Below are 22881 nucleotides of genomic sequence, written 5' to 3' on the forward strand. Positions count from 1 at the left end.
ACATTTATAATCAGACATGCTATTGCAACAACAATCAAGCTTTTATTCTACCAGGAAAGGTGGGTTACGTGGATTATACACTACAATTGAGTTTGATATAAAATCGCTAACCAAACATGCTATTGCATATTTTAAAAAATAAATGTAAAATCTCAATTAAAGATCACTTGAGCAATTGCATATAGTTATAGATGTAATGTGCAAATAGGCTTGGTACCGGCTTGAAACTACTGCCGTGTATAATTCTTGTTCTTCCATATGTAATAAGGCTCATCCACCACCTTAAAAATTGAACCGTACATCAGAAGTTAAGAACTAAGACTACCCCATTTGTCTTCTGCCACGTCTTCAGTTAACGGAAAAAGTACTCTACATTTTTTAATACCCAACAAATAGGTAATTATTCTACGACCATATTTATAGTTTGATCTTTGTTGTCTTATCTTTTTCAAGGGTTGAATTTCTAAATAAGATCTGACTTTTGTTCCGTATTTGCAGTACTGGTAAAGCAAACACGGGCAACTGTGAATGGTCAGCCGGGTGTAACCTGTCTTTCATAGCACCTAGATAGAATAGGAGTTACTTGGACCAAAAGGAGAGAGAGAGAGAGAGAGAGTTACAGAATAAATACAAGCCTTTTGATATTTGGTTACAAGAAAAAATTGAGTATTTTGTTAACAAAAAATGAATTGGCCATTTCTTGACATAAGAATGTAATTACATCAAAAAGATATTCCACACTTCACCTTTCAAACCCCTTTTAGTTTAAGAATACTGTTGTACATGAATTTGCAAGTTGATATGTACCATACTGTCCTTGAAACTGTTTGCAAGTAATGGAAAATCCTTCACCGTATCTACAAATTTGAGAATGACACTTGAATTTTGTTGTGAGTGATGGTGTCTCCAAATCACCATCTCTAAGGAGCCTTCTGTTTCTTCTAGCTGTTAAAGCCGAACCTTTCTGGTCAGGGGAAGATATAGATGGAATCTGTAAGATACTGCAGAAAGGAGCATCAGTGTGTAGCTTTTGGTAAACTTTATCTGAACTTTTAGCTGCTATATTGTTCTCTTCCTCTGCTGAATTGTTCTTCTGTTCAGTTTTTACAGCACTCAGTAGTGACTTTGCCTCTTCTTTCATTCCAGCAAAACACCAAGCTTCTGCAACAAGCAAGATTGTCGATTTCTTGGGTTGAACGTCAAACCCTTCCATTAATTGGAGTATTCCTTCTGCTTTCCATGGCTGTTTTGCTTCTGCATATCCCCAGATCAATGTCTCAAAAGTCTTCAAATTTGGAGAAATCCCACATTCACACATCTTGTCAAAAACCCTGATGGCATTGTCCATTCTTCCAACACTGCACCATCCACTTATGACAGTTGTAAATATAACAACATTTGGGTGGACACCGGATTCAGTCATGGTAGTTAGCAGTTCTTCAGCCTTTTCTATTTCTTGTGCTCTCACATAACCTTTGGCAAGAATACCATAGGCATGCGCATCCGGCTTTACACCAGATCTTAACATGTTATCATAGATTTCCTTGCATTTTTCCAAGAATCCAGCTTGGCTCCATGCATTCATTATAGTGCTATATGTTATCACATCTGGTTGGATCTTAAATTCTTCCATCAACTTTAAAACCTAATATGGATATGATGTTCCCCATGAGTAACAAGGCCAAATGCATATATATCAGAAATAAACTGGAGAGACTATTAGTCACTATGCCAAGCAAATCAAAGGAGTGATGTGTAGATTTTCTTTCCTCTTTCAGCCAAAAATTTATCAGACAAGTGCATGATACTTGGCATACTAATTTGACAAACACCCAACTCAACAAAAATATTCAGAAACCAGAGGCATAAAACAGTAAATCCAAATTATTGCCCTTAGAAAGTTATAACTAATGAGTCGTTTACCATCTATTGCAAACAAAAAGGACAAACTGAATCACAAATGATTCTATAATTGTTTAATCAAGAACCAATGTAACGTCTCTAAGATGATGGAAACATTCATACATTGTGGATAGGGATAAAAGGCTGGCAAATGGTAAATTATTGAAGAGTTTGTAATATTTAAAACTACCATTGCCAGTTGCTAATTGTCTTTTACCCATGGCTTCTTGTTTTACTGCATACTGATAAAATGAATGTCAAGAATGTATAAAATAAAGGGGTCCATGATTGATCCTATGTTGAATGAATCGAATTATAGTCAAACAGCTAATAGCATAATAGACCTTCATCAATAGAACCTAAACTAGTAAGTTTATCAGCAGAAAAAGTTCAGACAACAATCATCGGTTCAAGCTTACCTCATCAACTCCATCCCTATCCATCATGCCCACAAAACCATTAACCAGGGAATTAAGTACTATAAGATCAGGCTGCAGCCCCAGATCCTTCATCTTGTATACAAACCTCAGGGCTTCCTTTACTTTACCTTCTCTACAATATCCACTTATGATGATGGTGCAAGTTCTCTCATTGGGTTTCAATCCATTCCTCTGCATATCTAAAATCATTGTTTCAGCCAGAGAAGTCTCTCCATTATGAGCATAAGCTGTTGCTATAGTGTTGAAAGTAACAGCATCCGGTTTCATTCCAGAGGCAGACATCTTATTCAGCACATTCCACGCCTCAGACATGTTCCCCAGTTTACACCATGCTCTGATAAGCATATTGTATGTCTTGAGATTTGGTTTCACATCGCCTTCCATTAACATCAGATCTAGCACTTTCATTGACTCATCAGGCTTACCAGCAGTTCCATACCCTTTTATCAATGTGTTATAAGTGCTAGTACTAGGCCTTACTCCACATTCTTTCATTTTCTTAACAGTTTCCTTGGCATCCTCAATGTTCCCAGATTCAGTAAATGCATTTATAAGAGCGTTAAAAAATATCGAGTCAGGCTTCATTTGTTTTTCTTCCACCTGTGAGACAATAGAATGTATAGACTTGAAGCACTTCTGAGTGGTCAAGGCATTTAATAGGGTTGTATATGTTGCTAAAGATGGTTGGTGCCCGCCTTCAATCAGATTTTCAAAAATGACAGTAGCTTCCTGAGGTTTTCCTCTCTTGATCAGAATATTCATTACTTTTGTTCTTGAATGCACAATTCGGCAACTATTTTTACCCATGCAGAAAGTGCAGCTCGGTTTACCACCTGAATTTGTAGCCTTAGCATTTTCCTTCATGCAATTCTTGCCATCAAAATGATCCCCCTATCAAATTATATATCATAAGATAATTAATTTTCAGCAGAACTAACTTCTCCAGAATTTGGTGTCGAACACAGGTTTAGACATGTTTTAGATAACAGCGTATACAATTACTCATAAAAAATCACATATTTAGTTTCAATTGTTAGAACCGATGGAAAATAGCAGGTTTCCCAATCGTTACAAGCAAATTGCAATTCTCAGAAGCAACCGATAATAATTAAAGAAGACATCAAAAGAATTATTCAACATGGTAGATAACTTTGCACGAGTCTATGACTTGCCAAAGGTAGCTAAAGACATACCACCCTAAAAGCCCAAAACTGTTTAGAAAACTTAAAATCAAATATAATAATCATTAGTAGTTGAATATCAATTAAAACAGATGTAAATATATATTCAATTAAATAGTATCTCCACCTAGTAAAAAGTTCCAAATGAAGCATAATGCATGTTAGTTTTGTATCACTTAAACCTTCCTTCTACTTGAGAACCTGTAGGACATGTCTATTTGCATTTTCTGGATATGGTTGCATCAATGATTTGATTTTCTTATGTAAGAGTACGTCATAAGTAGCACATCCAAGTTTTCTCCCCTGCAAGAATCTAGGAATTTTACTTCAAGTTAAACTTCTTGTTCTCTTTTTCTTAAAAATAAAAACATTGAGGTCTGTTTTTCTCATTATCCATCAACCACAGATACATGTTGTGTCTCTGGACTATAGTAGTATCATGAATGTTCAATAGGAAAATGTTTCTTACCCTAATATTAGGCCAAACATTCTCATCATATGTGTAACCTGAGTTAGAAGTTTAATTTTTTTGGCTAAACTACGAGGAACCACCTTCAACTCTAAGCCAAGTGCAAAAGACTTTTCTGTAGGATCAAAACTCAACAGCAAGACTCCTTCGACCTACTTTTGCATATGTGAAGGGGTTTTCAGAGGGGATCCAGTTTCTGAGTTTTCAACCACAAGGGTTTTTCTGCAACTGACTTATGTTTGGGTCTAAGGACACAGGTTAGGGAATAAAAATAAGTTTTAGGAAAACGCTAACCAGTGCCCTATATTTTGTTGGGAAAAAATGCACTCACCGCCATGCTTTTTACTTTTTAATGGATTATTCTAATTTAATTTTCAATTAAAAAGTCACTAATTATTGATTTTTTTATTAGTGCCTTTAAGGCACTGGTTAACAAGACCCTAAGTTTTTATTCAAAATCACGTTGGGAATACATTGAAAATCATGATGGAAATTCATTAATAACATCTTTTAATATAAATTTTCCAATTTTGATTCCTGAACAGGCGCCCATTTGCCGTATCATTTTAGCTCTAGTTTTTCCCCTAATATGGTAACAACTCTCACATTCAGCTTTTGAATTTCCGAGCAACAATTGTAACAATGAAAAAAATGATAAGAGTTTATGATAATGAAAGGTATCTGCAGTTACCTAAACTTATAATTAAAAAGCTCTCAGATTTACATCCAACAAGGCAAAAACATGAACCAAAAGCTGTAAAGCAGTAAAGTGGCAGCACCCATATGATCAATTGCGTAATTAAACCTTGACTACTTCTGATTGAAATAATCCTTTCTTCATGTTGTTATTTCTTGATTGGTTTCTGTTGCTAGTTCCAGAATCAGTATCATCATTGTCAGGTTTTCCCATATTCACCTTCAAAATTTGGTGTTTGTCAAACTACGGAAAACAAGCACCATTGGAAGCCACAACTTATTTTCTGCTCTATTCCATGTTCCCTCCAACGATTTCAGACAGAAGACAGCAAATACCTGAAATAATAAATGCGCATTATAATAATTAATAGCAAAAGAATAACGTATATATGCGACAATATACATGAAACTGTAGATATCTGAATATCCCTTTTTCAATTCAATATTTTATATTTCTCTTCTCAACTGCAGAAAAAGAAATGGGCCTTGGACTTCAAACACTACATGGATTCTAATAGCATATTTGAAAAAGATTAAACTTCAAGAAATAATCACTTATTTGTTAAAAGCTCCATCCCAAGCTAATAAACCCAAACGATTATATTCTTAAAATAAGTTAAGCTAAGTGCGCAACCTATGTCAAAATTAATAACATTTTCACAAAAGACCACAAACATATAAATGTTCTCCACGGCAACATGCTTTCTTAATTTGGATGTCAAACAGTTATGCCATTTGTCTGGGATAAACAAGAAGAAAAGATTATACTAACACTAGATATTAGTACAGAAAAAGAAGAAAATATCCATGGAATAAAAACATTAATTGGAGATGACCCAGGAAAGAATATGGGAACTTGAGAACGTTGAAATTTAAGAGATCACAAAAAAGAAAGAATATTGGTTTTCACCTGTTGAATGTGCAGGCAGGGAATGGCAGGAGAGTAAGGTTAGCTTATGACATAATCATATAAGGAGGATACATGATTGGAGTACACGTGGTGCCATTATGTCCAAAGATAAAAAGAAAATAAAAGGATATGTATGATTGCAAATTTGCAAATTATCCACAAAAGAAATCATATCCGGTAACGGTATATGGGATAAGGAGTCCAAAGAATATGTTCACGATTTTCTTCTATGGAATCAAATGTGGAATCTTTTTTTTGATAATGAAACGTGGAATCTTTGTTCTGGAAGGAAATCTTTTCTCTCATCATGTAATATAGTAATAATAATAGTAGTAACTCTTTTGTTCAAAAATATTTGTTTGATTATTTTGTTAAAGATTTTTTGTATTCTTCAAATATCACAATTAAATTATAAAACTTATATAAATAAAATAAAAATTAATTAATTAAATGAATCATGCATTAATCACATGATAAATTTTGTCAATTTTTTGAAGAAAAGTTAATGGAGAGAATTTTGTAACACTTTGTTTTCTCTAATTATCGTAAGAAAAGTGTTACACATAAGTACTAGAATCTAATTTTATGATAAATGTTTGTTTTGATGTTTCAACTATTGGCTTGGAAAGAAAAATGCTTTGGACCTAGCAAAATATTTTTAGAATCTAAGAAAAACTCAAAATAAACTCTTAAAGAGTCCAAATAGAAATTTTAGCAAAAAGCAAGGTTTTACTAAAAAATTAATTTTAAAGCCTAAACAAATCCAAAAAAATTTAGAAAATTTTTGTAGGCATGAGATACCTTAGATTTATATTTCATATAATTTATCTGGCTTAGAAATTTTTCTTAAACTAGAAATAAAATTTTCATAAAGATTTGGGTCTATAATAAATCCAAAAGAAAGTATAAACCTAAATTGGATCCAATTTATTTTCTTTAGATTTGAACCAATATGGGACCCGCAGAACCATTTTCTTAAGCTTTGGGGCATGAATAATATAACCAAGCCCAGGCCCAGAAAGGGCAATTCCATTAAAGTACATTTTTACCCCTTCCCTTTCACCGAATTTCCTATAGTACCACTGACAATTGAGGAAATGTCAAGATGAACCTCCCCAATTTCCCATCTTCCTCTGACCGAAGTTCATTCCTTTCTTCCGTTCTCTTCATTCCTCAACGAACAGACCTCCATAAAAAATGACATCACTCAGAAACACATAGCCATAGAAATCGAATAAGTGCCATTCTTCTTTCATCACAAAAAAGATTCAATTTTTTTGTTTCAAATGCCATACCCTTTTTGAATAAAATCCGGAGAAAAGAAAAGGGTTATTACGATTTTTCCATGATCAATAAATAAACCTTGTTGTTTTGAGCCATTAGTGTCTGGATATGCTCAAGTTGTGGAAATGGTACCAAAATTGCTTGGCCCTTCACCCTGTTAAGACTCAGGTCATTAGCTCTGGCTTGATTTGGGGTGCTGGTGACATTGCTGCTCAGGCAGTTACCCACTACACTGCCAAGACCCGTGTCACAGTGGAGGAGGTATTCTTCCAAATACCCAAATTTCCCTTCAATGATTTGGCTTTTTGGAAAATGGGTATCTCTCTATTTTGCATGTTTTTGTGGTTGAGTACTGGTTTGGAGTGTCAGTGTGTTTTATTTGTAGTTGTTGATCTTGTTCTCTCCAGTTAGGTGAATGTGTGTGTTGATGATGGTCAGTGTATGTTTTCAAGTGCCATTTTGTGAGTGTTGTGTTGATGATTTTTTTGAATGAGGTTTTGTGGGGTGTATGAATTGATTGAATTACATGCTTTGAGCGGAGGGTTGAGAGAATAAAGAGAATGGGAGTTTGGTTTTAAATTGCGGTTGTGGTCGCGTTGCGTGGTGATTACCAATAGTGTGGAAAATGTCTGCCAAATGTGGCTGCAAATGTGTGGTGGTGTGCAATTTGAAACACTAGGGAATGAGTGATAATGGAATGAGAAGATACATGCCAATCGCATGTTTGGTTTTTCAATGAAGGAAGGGAGGGAACTCCAGTTCCCTAGTTTGAAGGAACAAAATCTTGGAGGTGTCTTTGGTCCTTCTATTGCCTTCCTTTTCTTTTGTAAAACTCCCCAACACATGCTTTATAAATCTCCATTCCTTGTCATTATGTTAGTTGTCATCCATCATATTCAAAAATATCTGTAGTTTTGAACTTGAACTATAGAAAGAGGGGGTAAGGAAAAGGAAACTATGTTAATGTTCCTTGAAATTTTTGTCAATTGTAAAATCACAGAAATGTCTGGTCTGTTTGGTGACTACAGATGAGAAATTTCACTTCTTCATATTTCCGAAATAGTGAGAGAGAGAAAATAATTGTCAGGGTACCTGTTTTCTGGTTACAGTGAAGCAGCAAATGACATGCATTTAGAGTTTGATACTGGCATCATTGTAGAAATGCAACTGATCTCTCTATATATAAACTCCTCAATTGTGGATAAAACATATGTCGTAACATTGTTCTTTCTATGACTTTGGTAAATGTAACAATAAGTTATGAACACATGTTTTGGTGGTAATTTTAATCAATTTAGTTTGGTAGTATATGATGTCACACTGCATTCTTAGTATGCACATAAATCTAATTAGCTTATTTCTCTTGTTTAATGGCAATCACTCTCAGGATGAAGATAAACAATTCAAGATCAACTGGAAACGGGTGTCTACAACCAGCTTGTTTGGGTTAGGATTTGTTGGCCCTGTTGGCCACTACTGGTAAAAGCATGATCTTTTATAACTTTTATTGCCCCATTATATATTGACATTGTTATTGTGGAAGGTTTCTTTGCTGTTTCTCAGATCTCAAATCAGTGTAAGTTTCCTGGATGGATTTGAAAGTTCTTTAGTTGCTACAGAAATCCTGATGTCATTTTTATTCTCATTAATATTGAAAAACATATTTTTAGGCAAAAAAATATTCTTATAATGTTTTGCTGTCTCATTAGTAGTTATATAATTCACATGAGATAGCATTCAAATGCTACAGTTGTGGCTGACTGCCCCGTAAGATGACAATGGTTAGTTGTTTGTAAGAGTAAACAATAACTGCTAAATGGAGAAACAGATTACTGAGTTTAAATACCAGATACAAACCAATTTAAAGGACTTAGACACTTAGAGTATGTTTGTTTTCTTTTTTAAAAAGAGTTTTCTGTTTTTAAAAATAAAATATAATGTAAATTTGTACTATATTTTATTTTTAAAAACAGAAAACCCTTTTTAAAAAAGGAAAAAAACATACTCTTATTGACTAGCAATCATTTTTCATTTACCCTATAGATTCTAACGATTTGGCAACTTACCACCTGATGAATTAGGAATAAAGTGGTATTGCCCTCTCATCTTCTCAAAGCCAAGAGTTCTATTTTGGGCTCTGATTTCGTGAGTCTCTTCCAACTGACTAAAAAGGAAGGCTTCAAACTTTGCACGTGTGCTTACTTTAGTTGAATTTAATGCTTGATCAGTGGTATGGTAGTGGTATAGCCCTCTCATCTGCTAAGGGAAAAGTTTATAAAACCTTGATCATATATTTAGTTAATTTGCGACATCTTAACATGAGTAGAAAAAGGAAAGACTTGTACATGTGTGCTTTTATATCTGCCAGCATGTTATTTCTTCTTTTTGGGAGAGAGAGGCATTGACACATGCTATTTATTTCTTAATCAACATATAAATCCTCCTTGTTCTTCTGCATTAATTATTGTAGGTATGAAGGTTTGGATCGGGTTATAAGACTGAGACTTATGCTTAAACCAAATTCCTTCCGCTTTGTTGCCACCAAAGTTGCCGTTGATGGGTTTATCTTTGGACCGCTGGATTTACTCGTGTTTTTCACTTATATGGGTTTTTCTACTGGAAAGAGTGTTCCTCAAATAAAAGAAGACGTGAAGAGAGATTTCCTGCCGGCGTTTGTTGTAGAAGGGGGCATATGGCCAATGGTTCAGGTTGCGAATTTTCGGTTTATACCTGTAAGGTACCAGCTCCTTTATGTCAATTTCTTCTGCTTGTTGGATAGCTGTTTCTTGTCTTGGGTTGAGCAACAACAAGATGCTTCATGGAAACAATGGTTGAAATCGTTTCTACCTTTGAAGTAATAGAGTTTCCAAGATTGATAACTGCTTTCAAATCTTCTCAGTGTATTCCCAGAGTCGCCAATGTCGTGGAAATTCATGTCAGAAAACAAGTGACTAGTTTTGATTGCTTGTAAACACCCTCTAGATTTTCGGAATTAAATTTCTGGAAGTGATGAAATAGCTTTCCCATGATATGATTAATGATCTTCATCTTGAATACAAGTTGACACCTTTTTCCATTGAATAAATTGGAAGCTACGTTTGCTTATCACTTTCTTATCATTTGTCATTTGTCTATATCCTAGTTTTACAGATATCTTTAATGGTAGGGCTGTTTCTTTTTTTGGTTGGGTGCATGTAACATTAACTTGGAAAAAAGAGTGATTAATTTTTTTCTTACAATTTTTTTTTCCAAGTTGTCAGAAAAAGAATAATTATTTTTCTCAGAGAAGCTAATCCAAGGTTGATTTTTTATTTCTTTTCCTAGATGACAAATGATTATGAACGAATGTTTTCTGTTCAAATTATTCACATTGGTTAATGCTAGATGAAAAATACCACAATTTTATAAACGAATTTGTGCAGAAAAACATCAGTAGTCGATAGGATTATGTGTCTTAGGATTACTTGAACGATGCGGAATATGTTGATATTTTATGCATCTGCTATCTTGGATGACTCTTAAATGATACGCTTGGGAAAAGTAATACCTACAAAAGATGAAGAGTAAAGTAGGAAATTTTAAGGGTTTAAATTATATGGGATTTATAACCCCTTCTGCCCTCCTTAAATATAACTCAAACTATTTTACATTTCATTTAGTTTTTTTTTTTTTTTGGTAATTCTATTTTGATATTTTGTAATTAACTCCCAACATGATAATGGAGTTCTATTATTAATATCCTAAACAAAGAAAAAGAAAATATAGCTATGTTCTATTCTCTGCCTTTCCTTTCTTCTCATTCTTCCGTTTTCATTGCATTAGTGAAAAACATTCAAACATGTTTGGAAGGTAGAATTTATTTTTCATCTTTTTTGATTGCTATAGTTCCTTAAACTTAGCTGAAAATATCTTGTAGCACTAAGTCACTCTTTGCATGAACCCCACATGGGCCAATTACATGAACCATACTGAAATGAATTAAGGTGTTTGATAAAATGTCAAAGTGGAAATGGATTAACCTTTCCATCTCCAGCACATGCAACAGCTATGTTATCTCCTGTTCATTAATTATAATAAGGCTACGTTTGATTTTGGAGAAATAAAAGGGTAAGTTTGAGGGCGGGGGTAAAGTTTGTAGAATGTAAGAGCATTTTTAATGGTACAACATTAATAGAGTTGTATAACTTTTATTGCTATGACCTTACTTTTTTCAACTTTATGTAACTTAAAATAATAATTTCTTCCAACCGTACATTTTTATTATCTACCACCTCAACTAGCTCTTAACAGTTGCTTATTTGTTAAAGTAACTTAAGCAACCCATGTTGGAGATGCTCTAAGTTCGTATATTAATGAGTATCTCTAATGGAAGACTACTTTAAGTTCCTTATACCTTATTTTAAAATTTTTGTAAATATCTAACAAAGTTGTCTCACTTTTCCTTACACTTAATAATTTAAGCAATTTCTCCTCTCCAATCATGCTACTCTCAAAAGCTTATTTAATATTTCCTACAAATTACCTTAGATTTTCTATGTTACCACCATTTTTGCTCATTGACAAAGGTTTTCAATCTCTTCATGCTTTTCCTTTTTTATGCCCACTTTGGATTTTATTTTTTGTTGCTCGACTCAAATTTAGAACAAGTGGAACCCCATTTTGTCTCAAAAGGAACAGTTGCTTTGTTATTTAATGGAAGGAAAGAAATTACGAAAGTGTGATCCAAAAGAAAAAAAATATAGTTTTTCTTGTTTTCCTTTTTTTTTATTGTTAAATAAATTTTAAAATAATGTAAAAATTAAAGAAATCACGTATTTCAAGAAAAATATTATATGAAAAGTTTATAACTTTTCCATTAATTATTTTATTATTATTATAAAATATTTTTTAATATATAATTTACTTGCTTTCTCCCTCATTTTTTTACACATCCAAACAAGTAAATAATTTTTTTTTGTTCACTTATTTCTCTCCTATTTCTATTCATCCAAACAACATATCTTCTTAGTTCTATTTCTCAACCTCTTATTTCTTTTTCTTTTCTTTCTTTATTCCATCCCTCATTCAAAGTTTTTATGAGATAGTGAGGGAAGAAGTTTTCGCTTTTTGATGACGTGCTTTTACTGGCTGACACCAAATTTGGAACTTTCATTAAAGATCGGACAGAAAAACCCTAACCTCTAAGACACCAACAACCCGTTAAAATGAATTCTGTCACAGTCACATGATATGTGTATATGCATTACTTGTTAGTCGACCAGCTAGGGAGGATTTTAACCATGGAAATCTAGCAACTAGGAGTTAACTTCTTAGAAATGTTGAAACAAATCAAACACACAGTAGGTTTAATGGAATTGCCCCAAATATACACTCATTTCTCAATGAAGAATATTGCTAAAGTAGCCACCCTATTTTTAAATGTTAGGTGCGCGCATGCACATCCACACACATGCGCGCGGGCATATATTTGTGGATGGATAGCAAGAGAGAGGGAGGGTATCTGAGAATAAAAGCAGCAATTAAAATAAAATGAAATCTTTCATGTGAGAAGAATGTTAAAAACTAAAACAAAACACACATAAACAGAATCATGACAGAGGCTTAACATCGTCCAAGCCCAGTAGGATTTCATATAAGTCAACACAAAAACTTAAGACAGTACCACGAGTACTTTTAAAATTTTGTCCTTTTGTCTGTATAATGGCACATCACAGCAGGAATATAAATAAAAGAGGTTCAGTTACCGTTGAGAACAAGAAAACTTGTCCCCTTCATAGAACTTTCTTCGTAGTATCCCATCTCAGTACACAGCTTTTGTATAAAGACCACTCATAAAAATAAACAATATTGGGAATAAGCATCAATGATTTCATAAGGTGACCTGATAATGCTAATGAATCAGAGGACAATAAACAGTGTATATCCAGCTACACGGTTGTTTCACAAATACTACAAAATTTGGCTCCATCATTATTTTCTCTAACCCCACCCTCCCCCCACCCAAAAAACAGACACAGGATCTTCAAGTAAGTCACATGGGCGGTGAAAATTGCATGGACTGTATCATTGTTAGCTTGATAGAGATGGTGTAGTTGGTTAAATGACACTGAATTTTTTTATATTCATTTGACTGTATACTCACTTGCAGGAAACAACACTAGATTGCTGCCTTGTGCAAAAGTTAATGATTTGAATGGAACTCATCTTCTGTCATCATTTAAGCTAATCCAACTGATTTCAAGTCTTCCATCACTGAATCTAATTTTTCATGCAAGCGCGCTCTTCTATAGCCAGATATCAACAAATCATAAGTTGATTTCTCAAGCACATAGCACCTCTTCAAACATTCCAAGAATATGTCTAGCCTGTCATAAGCTTCCCTTCTAAAGTATGAGCAGATGACCTTTTCAACATCATCTGCACTTGTGAATGAAAACCCTTGTTTTAGCATTCTACCCACCGCAAACTCTACTTCGTCCAATCTATCTAATATGGCATACATCCTCACAATCCCACAATGGATTCGTGAGAGGACACCAGAAGCAACTGCACACGACTTTGTCATAGTTTCAAGTAGCTTTTCCATCTTTTCCACTTGCCCTTGTTCTTGATACAATGCTACCAACTTATCCGCCATGTTTTCATTAATCTCCCACCTTGAATCCATTACAAACTTGAAAAACTCTTCTGCTCGATCCAAACTCTTTTGCCAGCAAATCCCTTTAAGGATACATGCTAGTATGGATGCATTAGGTACAATTTCAGAAATCATCATTTCTTCAAAAATTCTATCAGCAATATCAAATTTCCTTGAATTAATGCAGCCTGATATGAGGGATTCAAACATTTGAAGATCAGGACCAAGTCCAGCAGCTTTCTTTGCCGAGTACCAAGCTAACATGGCATCAACATTCCCTGACTTGGAAAATGCTGAAATAAAGATATTATAGGTGTGAAAATCAGGTTTATAGCTCTCTGAACTCACCATGATCTCAAATAAACTAAGTGCAGTAACAACATCATGGGAAGACAAACAAACACTTATAAGGGAATTGAAAGCAAGGGAATTGGGTTGAACTCCATTAGCCTCCATAGAAGTAAACACACGCATTCCCAGTGCCACATTCTTCACCTTTCCACACAGAAGGATGAGTTTAGGGAAAAGATTATAGTCGTTCTCATTTTCTTTCAGCATTTTCTCCAAAATCCATTCCAAAACCTGACCCATTCAACAGCAACAAATGTGAGAAAATATGGATCATCACAATCTCTATAAGCAATCCACCAAGCATAATTGGTCACATGACAGAGACATTAAACTTATAGAGTTAAGATCCGTTGAATTAATAAACCTTGCATTCTATGAAAATTTATTAATAATCTGTGTAGTGTAAGACTATAAGTTTGACAATAACAAATCGTAACTCACATAATAAGGTGAGGATCAAGTTATTTCAAGAATAACTCTAATCAATATTTTACCTTAATTAATATCTCTCTGTAAATATTCAATTTCGTCAATCCAGTTGTCAGAGTTAAAAAAACTCTTATTGAGTAGATTAAGTTCATAAAAATTTATACAAATGAAAAATGAATTGACACTTTACCGAACTTTACTTTAATATACAATATACATTTTAAAAATATACATAAATATTAAATTTTAAATTATATATTTACAATTGTTTGGTTTATCTAAACTTTGGTATATATGATTAACATATTAATATCAGAGGTTGATGAAATTTAATGTTTATAAAAAGTAAGTAATTAAGTAGAGTAAAAATTTTCAATTTTTTAACTGATGAGCGATAAAAATAAAATAAAAATTTGCAGACAGAGACAAATATTTATGTTGCAAAATATCAATCAATTAAATTATATATTAAGAAGAAAAACAAAGAGAGAAGATTATTAATAGTACCAATTGAGCTTTGTCGGAAGACGAACGGGAGAGAGAGGAAACAAGGGAGTCCCAAGAAAGTTGGGAGCTTAGAATGGAAGGCATTTCCTGATCCAACGTCGTTTTGATGCGCGAATTGGGGACCTGAAGCAATTTGAGGAGAAAGGGATCTGCATTTGAATTTGAATTTGAATGTGAGTGTTTGCTGAAACAAGAATGATGAGGATTTGGCAATTGAAGCCTTCCTCTGTAACTCTTTCTCACTGTCCATAAAACCCTAAAGCCTAACGCCATATTTTTCATTCGTGTTCAATTGCAATCAGAAATCCACTTTCCCATTTTTTGTGTTAATTTTTCTCTACTTTATATTAAATATAATGCGAAAGAGTCAGTTCTATTTTTAAGTATTATATATAATCATTCAAATTCACAAAAATAGTATTCAAATAAAAATAAAAATAAATAAAAATATAAAGACTATGGATGGGAGAATATAAAAAAAAATTTATAAATAATACTATTATCATATAAATTAAATATTTATTACCTTTTATGATATTTATTCGACATTAACTTTTTTATTTGCTTTAAACACGATATTATATATTAAATTAGAATAATCTCGTAATTCACGCGTTCGAACATTATTTAAATTTTGTAACATTTTTACTATTAATAAGATTATTACACTCTTTTTAATTTCAATTACAGTATTTAATTAATAATTAAAAAAATATGTTCATATAAAAAACGACTTAACCACCACAAGGAAATAAATCGATAGGAAAGGACTAATTTTTTCAAAATATTAAAAAAAAATTTAAAATTATTGAAAGATATCAAGAAGAAATAAATAGTAGATAAGATGAAAAGTTTATTAAAATAAAAATAAGAAATATTAAATATATATACATATATAATTTCAGATTTTATTAAATTTATAGATAAAGAATTTTTATTTTAAAAATAAGTTTATATTTGAGAGTATAGTATATTATATGTTCATGTTAAGGTAACACAGGTCTTCAAGTCTTTACTTTGACGTACTGACGTTTCTCTAACTGTTGCTGACATGGGAGGGTACCTGCAAAAGGTACTCCAATGCTGAAGTCAAGATTTGGTTCCGAGCAATAAATGCTATTTAATAATGAAAAGTCAACCCTTTACTTGTACTTTTACATTCCTTATATAGGCACTGTAATGAGCCAATGGGTCTGTCGAGTCAGTCTTCATTTTAGCCCTTTATTTAAAGTAAATAATATCTTGATTATTACCATTAATTGGGTTAATTATCTTTTAATCCTGACGAGGGGTATCCGGCCTATTATGCCGAATAGGTACTCGGTTTCCTTTTCCTACAAGTAGGACCGAGTTGATCTTTATCCAGTACACTAGCCCCCAAGCCTGAAGAGGTACGAAGCGAGGGCTTTAAATATCAGTGTTAAGGCTACAATAGGTAGTCGGTTAAGATGTCTTTGACTATACCGAGGGGGTATTCGGTTAGAGTGAATTTGAATATACCGAGAGGGAATTCGGTTAGAGTGATTTTGAGTATACCGAGAGGGTATTCGGTTTTTAGTGGACGAGTGATGGTAGTATTTAAACTTGAATGTGTATCAGGTGTACACCAAAGGGTATTCGGTTTAGTAACATAATGATACAAACCGAGATAGTAGATAAAAAATCATAATATAAAAATACATAATTTGTAAAGGAATATTCTAGAACGTTGGCTTTTAGGGTTTCATCAGCGGGTGTATGAAACGAAAGGGTGCCCAACCTTATCCGTTGATCTGAAAGGGATCTGACGGTTCAAAAGGAGGGGCGTCTTTTCGTTTGCCCGACACCAGATCCCCTATAAATATGTGGTGGTCCCTGCATTCATTTTCTGCTCTTTTGCTCGGTACCGAAACCTGCACATTGTTGCTCCAAACCAAAGAGTGTTCAAAGATCTTCAGCTTTTCTTCCATACCGACTACTTGTAAGGTGCGTTTTAATTTCTCACTTCTTTTTCTTTTATGGCCGAACCTATTGAGTGGGAGGATTCTCTGTTTGATGTCTCAGGATCGAATATTGTCGAAGTAGACATTATGAACGGAACCGAGGGGAGTAGCGAGGTTTCATCCATATCAAACAAGAGGGCTGAAGAAGCACAGGTAAGGGAATGCAGCAATGAAGCCGAGTCGTCTGCTTCGAGTGATACTGACGCTTCTGAACCCCTACCGAGTACTAGTCCCCCTAGGGAAAGATAGGTGTTTCCCCCCTGTACGATACCTGGATATGAGTGGGTGCACGGTGAAGTGGCCGCGTACTTTTCTCGTTTTAGAAGAAATAAAAGTCTTCAACTCTTTGTAGATAATTGTGATATTTCTTTGTGGGAGGTGTATGATCCGTATCCAATACACCTCAATCCCTGCCAAGGGGACGAAACCGAGAACCCTGACTTTGTTTTCCTGGAGGTGTCAAAATGGCCTACACCTTCTTTATGTACGAATACATGTTTAAAGAGTTAGGTATCAGGCTACCCTTTGATGACTTCCGAATGAGAGTTTTGAGGGTTTTGAATGTAGTGCCGACACAACTGCACCTGAACGGGCGAACGGCAATACAGGCATTTAGGATACTTTGTAAATTCCACTATATAGAACCTAGTGTAGGCCTATTTCTTCATCTCTTTTGTACACGCCCATCTGACTTAGCAAGGTGGGTGTCTCTAATAAGGCAACCTGAGTTGCCTTTGTTTAAACAATATGCTTAGTCTTTTAAGGGTTTCAAGACCGGTTACTTTAGGGTGACCGTAGACCTTGTAGGTAGAAATTATTTTTTTGATAGCGAGAATAATAATCTCTTCCCTTTTCACTGGACTCGGGCGCCTCGCCGATACGACATATGCCCCGAGGACATGCTATCGGCTAGGGAGTTGTCGGATTTAGAATTTTTAAAGTCCCTTCCCCGAGAACTACCTGCCCGACACGTAATCCTCGTGCTCAAGTCCCTGCATCCTCACTGGGATATGGAGGGTATGGATCGTCTCGTTTTTAACTTATATTTGGAATCAAGTTGTATTGATTTGACTTGTTATTTTTAATGCAGGCTTAATGGCTCAGCGCGATGTTGATGTACCGACCTTCCGTCGTACTCTAAAGCAGAGAATACCGGAAGGGACACCAGTTAAGGAACATCGTCATCCTCAAATTAATCAACTTCTTGAAGTACCAGAGCCTCGCCCTCTTCCCCGAGACCTTGTTCTTGCTGAAGGCCAATCCAAGAAACGCAAGGACAAGGGTAAAGGCAAAGAGCCTGAGAGGGAGAGACAGAGAAAATGTGCCCATTCGAGTGGGCTGAGCGGTGTAGAGGGGGCGCGCAAGCAAACCCGAGTCGCGGCTACCGAGGGCAGAAGCAGTTCCTCCAATCCTGTAATTCCTCTGGAAATGCTTGCCGAGGGCTTCCTGACAACCGAAACTTATACCGGTCGGCTGGCTGCTCCCAATTTGTTGTCTGATTCAGGGAAAGAATTAGTCAACAATATAGAATATAAATCGCTCTGGCGCTGCTATGCAGAACTTCATGTACGATCAACAACGATGCTCTGAAAGCTAGTTGTGGATCCAATTCTTGAAGTTAAGAAGTTAAAAATTGCCTATTCGGCTTTTGAAGAAGCTTTGGCAGAGAGCAGAGAAATTCAAGCCAGTCTTAACGAGACCATTCAATCCTTACAGGGTCAGGTTAATCAATATAAAGAGCACTTCCGGGTAGTAGAAGACTAGGTTCAAGCGGCCGAGGAGACTTTGAGGGTAAGGAGGAGGAAATTGAGGCGTTAAGGGTGAAGTCTTGTCAAATGGAGGAGGCCCTACGGGCCAAATCTACTGAGATGGAGGAAGCCATGGCATTTGAAAAGCAAAGGGCTGAAACCGAGATGAAAACCTTTGCTGAGAAGTGTTCTCAGCAAGTGGCTTATGAACATGAGTCCGGTTTTAATCATGCTATTCGCCAATGCCATGGGTTCTGCCAGGTTCTGGCCGATTTCCATTTTGACATTACGAAGGACTTCTTTGGCGGCAGGTTTATTCCTTACAACGAGGTTGATGATGTTGTGGAGCCTGACGCCGAAGCCCCAAGACGAATCGCCGCTAATGAAAATGCTACTAATCCCGAGGTAGCCTGTCCTAATGTCGAGGAAGGGGAAGAAAATTAGATTTGTTTTCTTTGTATTCATGAGCCATTAGTGCTCAAATTTTGTAGTCATTAATTTTGAAATAGAATCTCTTTTTTCTCCTTCTCTTGTACTTTGTATTGAAAACTTGGTCATAAGCGTTTTAATCTTGACCGAGTAGGGGTGCGCGAGAGGAATTTAACTAATTCATCTTTAGCGAAGTAAAAAATATTTGATTAAATTTTAATAGCAATTCAACCTTAACCGAATAGGGTACTCGGGAGGTGATTTAAATAGCGATTCAACCTTAACCGAGTAGGGGTACTTAGGAGGGAATTAATTAATTCGACCTTGGCCAAGTAGAAATACTTGAGACGGAATTTTAATAATGATTCAACCTTAGCCGAGTAGGGGTACTCGGGAGGGATTAAATTAATTCGACCTTAGCCAAGTAGAAATACTTGGGAGGGAATTTTAATAATGATTCAACCTTGGCCGAGTAGGGGTACTCGGGAGGGATTAAATTAATTTGACCTTAGCCAAGTAGAAATACTTAGGAGGGAATTTTAATAATGATTCAACCTTGGCCGAGTAGGGGTACTCGGGAGGGATTGATTAATTCAACCAGGTGCTTGAAAGAAATACTGATGCATTAAAAACCGGATAATGGAGAAGAAGTATTTTATTGATTAGGTACCTCGTTAAAAACCTTCCCAGAGAAACTCCTTTTTCACTTTCTTTTAAGAGGACAAAACCTGGGAGAGGAAAAGAGTGCACCAATTACAAATTACAAGCAAGTCTTCAACTATAGTAATGCTTCAAATGTGTAACATTCCAAGTTCTCGATATAAGCTTTCCTTCCAAAGTTTCTAACTTGTACGCTCTATTGTCTAATCTTGCTATTACCCGAAAGGGGCCTTCCCAGTTAGCCGCTAATTTCCCTTCTCGCTGATCTCTTCGTGCGTCTCCGGCTACCCGCCATATTAAATCATTCTCATAAAATTGTCGCGGGTTAATTTTGGAGTTAAATTTTCTTGCCATCACTTTTCTGCTAGCCTCGGTAATGATGGCTGCCTGGCCACACACCTCATCTATCAAATTTAGGTTGATGCCAGAGTCTCGTTATTAGCTGATTCCTTAAAATTCTCCTTTCGGAATGAAGGCTCTCCAATTTCTACCGGCACCATGGCATCAGTACCATATGTAAGCCGAAAAGGAGTCTCCTTTGTTGTGGTTTGGGGCGTGCACTGATAAGCCCATAATATCTCGGACAGTTCTCTGCCCATTCTCCCTTTGCCAAACCCAATCTCCTTTTAATTCATGTAAGATCACCTTGTTTACGGCCTCAGTCTGGCTATTAGTCTGAGGGTGTTCAACAGACGTAACTCTATGCTTGATATGCAGACCTTCCAAAAACTCATTGAATCGCTGATCTGTAAATTGAAGCCCATTATCTGCAACTAATGCATGAGAGAGGCCAAAACATGTAATGATGTTTTTTCAAGTGAAATTCTGTACGTTGTTGGTCGTGATGGTGGCAAGGGGTTTGACTTCAATCCATTTGGTGAAGTAGTCCACAGCGACAAGGAGAAATTTACATTGTCTTTTTGCTAAAGGGAAAGGACCGAGGAGGTCCATTCCCCAAATAGAAAAAGGCCAAGGAGAGCTAATAGGGCGAAGGGTATCGGCATGTTGGTGGAGGTGAGGACCGTGTTATTGACAGGAAATGCATTTCTTCACAAACAAGTGGCAGTCTTGAGTGAGTGTTGGCCAATAGTATCCGGCTCTGAGTATTTTTGCTACCATAGTTCGTCCGCCCGAATGGGTACCACAATTACCTTCATGGATTTCCTTTATGACGTAGCTAGCTTTGTCGTCGTCAAGGCATTTAAGCATAGGTGTTGAAATTCCTCTTCTGTACAAGTCCTTGCCGAGAAGAAGGTACTTAGCTGCATGCATTTTTATTTTCTTAGCTGAAGCTGGATCCTTTGGTAAGCTGCCATCGATAAGGTACCGGATAATTGGGGTCATCCAATTATGAGATGAATTTTCTATGTCCATGCATTCTTGTTTGGTGATGCTGGGTTGGAGGATTTCTTGATGAACCACGCTTTGCAATTGCCTCGGTTTTCTTTGGCTAGCTAGCCTAGCAAGCCTGTCAGATCGCTCGTTCATGTTTCTTGGCGTGTGCCGAACACATACCTCATCAAATTCATCTTTTATTTTCTTGAATTCTTGGTAATATTTAAGCATAACCTAGTCCTTAACCTGATATGTATCTTTAACCTATTCGGCCACAATTTTTGAATCACTCCAACTAGTAATGCGTTTAACTCCCATATCCTTTGCTAATCTGAGACTAGCAAGTAAAGCCTCATATTCGGCTTGATTGTTGGATGCTTTGAATCCAAACTGAATGGATTGTTCAATAGCGAATGCGTTCGGCCCTTCAAGTATGACCCCAGCTCCACTACCTAGTCGGTTTGATGATCCATCAACGTGCAGATTCCACATGCTCGAAGTAGTTTGTCGATGTACAGTGAATTCATTGACAAAGTCGGCTAACACCTGAGCTTTAAGGGGGCGTCGGTTCTCAAAATGAATGTTGAATTGAGATAGTTCAATTGTCCATGCTACTAGCCGACCAGCCAACTCTGATTTCCTCAAAATTTTGGCCATTGGGCAACTGTACGTACGAGTACCCGATGACTTTGAAAGTAATCTCTTAACCAACAAGCTGTGTGGATTAGGGCAAACACCACTTTCTCCATTAATTGATACCGGGATTCGGGACCTTGGAGTGTTCTGCTGACGAAATATATAGGAGCCGGTTCAGGTATTTCTTGAAGTAAAACTGAACTGATGGCGTTATCTAATACGGCCAAATAAACAATCATGTCCTGATCAGGTTTCGGTTTTGTTAACACAGGCGGTGCTGCTAGCATATGCTTGTATTGGACGAAGGCGACCTCACATTCGTTGGACCAAGTGAATTTTTGGGATTTCTTTAATAATTCAATGAAAGGCCGAGACCTCTCTGCCATTATTGGAAAGAATCTAGCAAGGGCTGCAATCCGCCCGGCCAGTCGTTAAACCTCCTTGACATTCAGAGGGCTGGCCATTTCGATGATGGCTTTACATTTATCAGGGTTTGCCTCAATCCCCCTTTCGGATAACATGAAACCCAAGAATTTACCGTCGGCTACACCAAATGTGCATTTTTCAGGATTGAACCTCATACCATGCTTCCTAGCTTCGCCGAATACCTCCTCCAAATGGTCGAGATGTTGCTTCAATGCGAGGGATTTAACCACCATGTCATTCACATACATCTCCATGCTTTTATCCACTTGTTTCTCAAAAATTTTATTCATGAGTCTCTGGTATGTCACCCTTGCATTCTTCAAACCGAATGACATTACACGGTAGCAAAAATTTGCTGAATTTGTGATGAATGCCGTTTTCTCCTCATCCGGGGGATACATACGTATTTGATTGTATCTAGAATAAGCATCCAAAAAGCTTAGTATCCTATGACCAGCTGCGCCATCAACCAGGGTATCAATGTTTGGTAGGGGGTATGCGTCCATTGGGCATGCTTTGTTGAGGTCCGTGAAGTCTGTGTACATTCGTCATTTACCATTGGCTTTTTTAACCATGACCACGTTGGCTAACCATGTTGAATACCTGACTTCTCAGATAAAGCGGGCCTGTAGCAGCTTACCCGTTTCTTCTTCTATTGCCTTTGCTCTATCACCGCCAATCTTCCTTTTCTTCTGAGCTATCAGTTTGGCCCCCTTATAAACCGATAAGTGGTGACATAGAAATGCCGGATCGATGCCAGGCATGTCCGAAGCTGACCAAGCAAACAAATCGGCGTTATTCAGCAATATTTCCTGAAAAACTTGCTTTTCTTGTACATTTAACCCTACCCCCAAATAGG

The 22881-nt window shown here is 36.1% G+C and overlaps 3 protein-coding genes across 9 annotated transcripts; 1 reads left to right on the plus strand and 2 right to left on the minus strand.

Moving 5' to 3' along the window:
- Positions 1–527: 527 nt before the first annotated feature.
- On the minus strand, positions 528–5675 carry LOC113846167 (pentatricopeptide repeat-containing protein At5g25630). Of its 3 annotated transcripts, none has more exons than XM_027474126.1 (4): positions 5599–5675; positions 4798–5024; positions 2322–3233; positions 528–1645 (listed from the first exon to the last, which is right to left on the minus strand). In XM_027474126.1, exons 2-4 carry the CDS (start codon positions 4900–4902, stop codon positions 761–763), a joined length of 1902 nt encoding a protein of 633 aa, XP_027329927.1. In that variant the 5' UTR covers positions 4903–5024; positions 5599–5675; the 3' UTR covers positions 528–760. The 3 variants fall into 3 exon arrangements, with proteins under 3 accessions (XP_027329927.1, XP_027329929.1, XP_027329928.1); XM_027474128.1 differs by having other exon boundaries at positions 621–1645; positions 4772–5024; XM_027474127.1 differs by lacking the exon at positions 5599–5675 and adding an exon at positions 5461–5562 and having other exon boundaries at positions 621–1645.
- Positions 5676–6671: 996 nt separating this feature from the next.
- Positions 6672–10114, plus strand: LOC113846168 (PXMP2/4 family protein 2-like). 5 transcript variants are annotated; one of them, XR_003501641.1, is made up of 4 exons: positions 7091–7143; positions 8270–8462; positions 8633–8634; positions 8964–9488. XR_003501641.1 is itself a non-coding variant. In XM_027474131.1 (3 exons), exons 1-3 carry the CDS (start codon positions 6991–6993, stop codon positions 9738–9740), a joined length of 633 nt encoding a protein of 210 aa, XP_027329932.1. In that variant the 5' UTR covers positions 6672–6990; the 3' UTR covers positions 9741–10114. The 5 variants fall into 5 exon arrangements, 3 of the variants coding, with proteins under 3 accessions (XP_027329932.1, XP_027329931.1, XP_027329933.1); XM_027474131.1 differs by lacking the exon at positions 8633–8634 and having other exon boundaries at positions 6672–7143; positions 8270–8361; positions 9353–10114; XM_027474130.1 differs by lacking the exon at positions 8633–8634 and having other exon boundaries at positions 6743–7198; positions 8277–8361; positions 9353–9941.
- Positions 10115–12951: 2837 nt separating this feature from the next.
- On the minus strand, positions 12952–15108 carry LOC113847656 (pentatricopeptide repeat-containing protein At1g62670, mitochondrial-like). The gene is made up of 2 exons (XM_027476888.1): positions 14807–15108; positions 12952–14101 (listed from the first exon to the last, which is right to left on the minus strand). The coding sequence occupies exons 1-2, from the start codon at positions 15086–15088 to the stop codon at positions 13100–13102; spliced, it is 1284 nt and encodes a 427-aa protein (XP_027332689.1). The 5' UTR covers positions 15089–15108; the 3' UTR covers positions 12952–13099.
- Between the last annotated feature and the right edge of the window lie 7773 nt (positions 15109–22881).

Source organism: Abrus precatorius, unplaced genomic scaffold, assembly GCF_003935025.1.
Source record: "Abrus precatorius isolate BTA unplaced genomic scaffold, Abrus_2018 Scaffold8, whole genome shotgun sequence".
In the NCBI taxonomy this organism is placed as follows: domain Eukaryota; kingdom Viridiplantae; phylum Streptophyta; class Magnoliopsida; order Fabales; family Fabaceae; genus Abrus; species Abrus precatorius.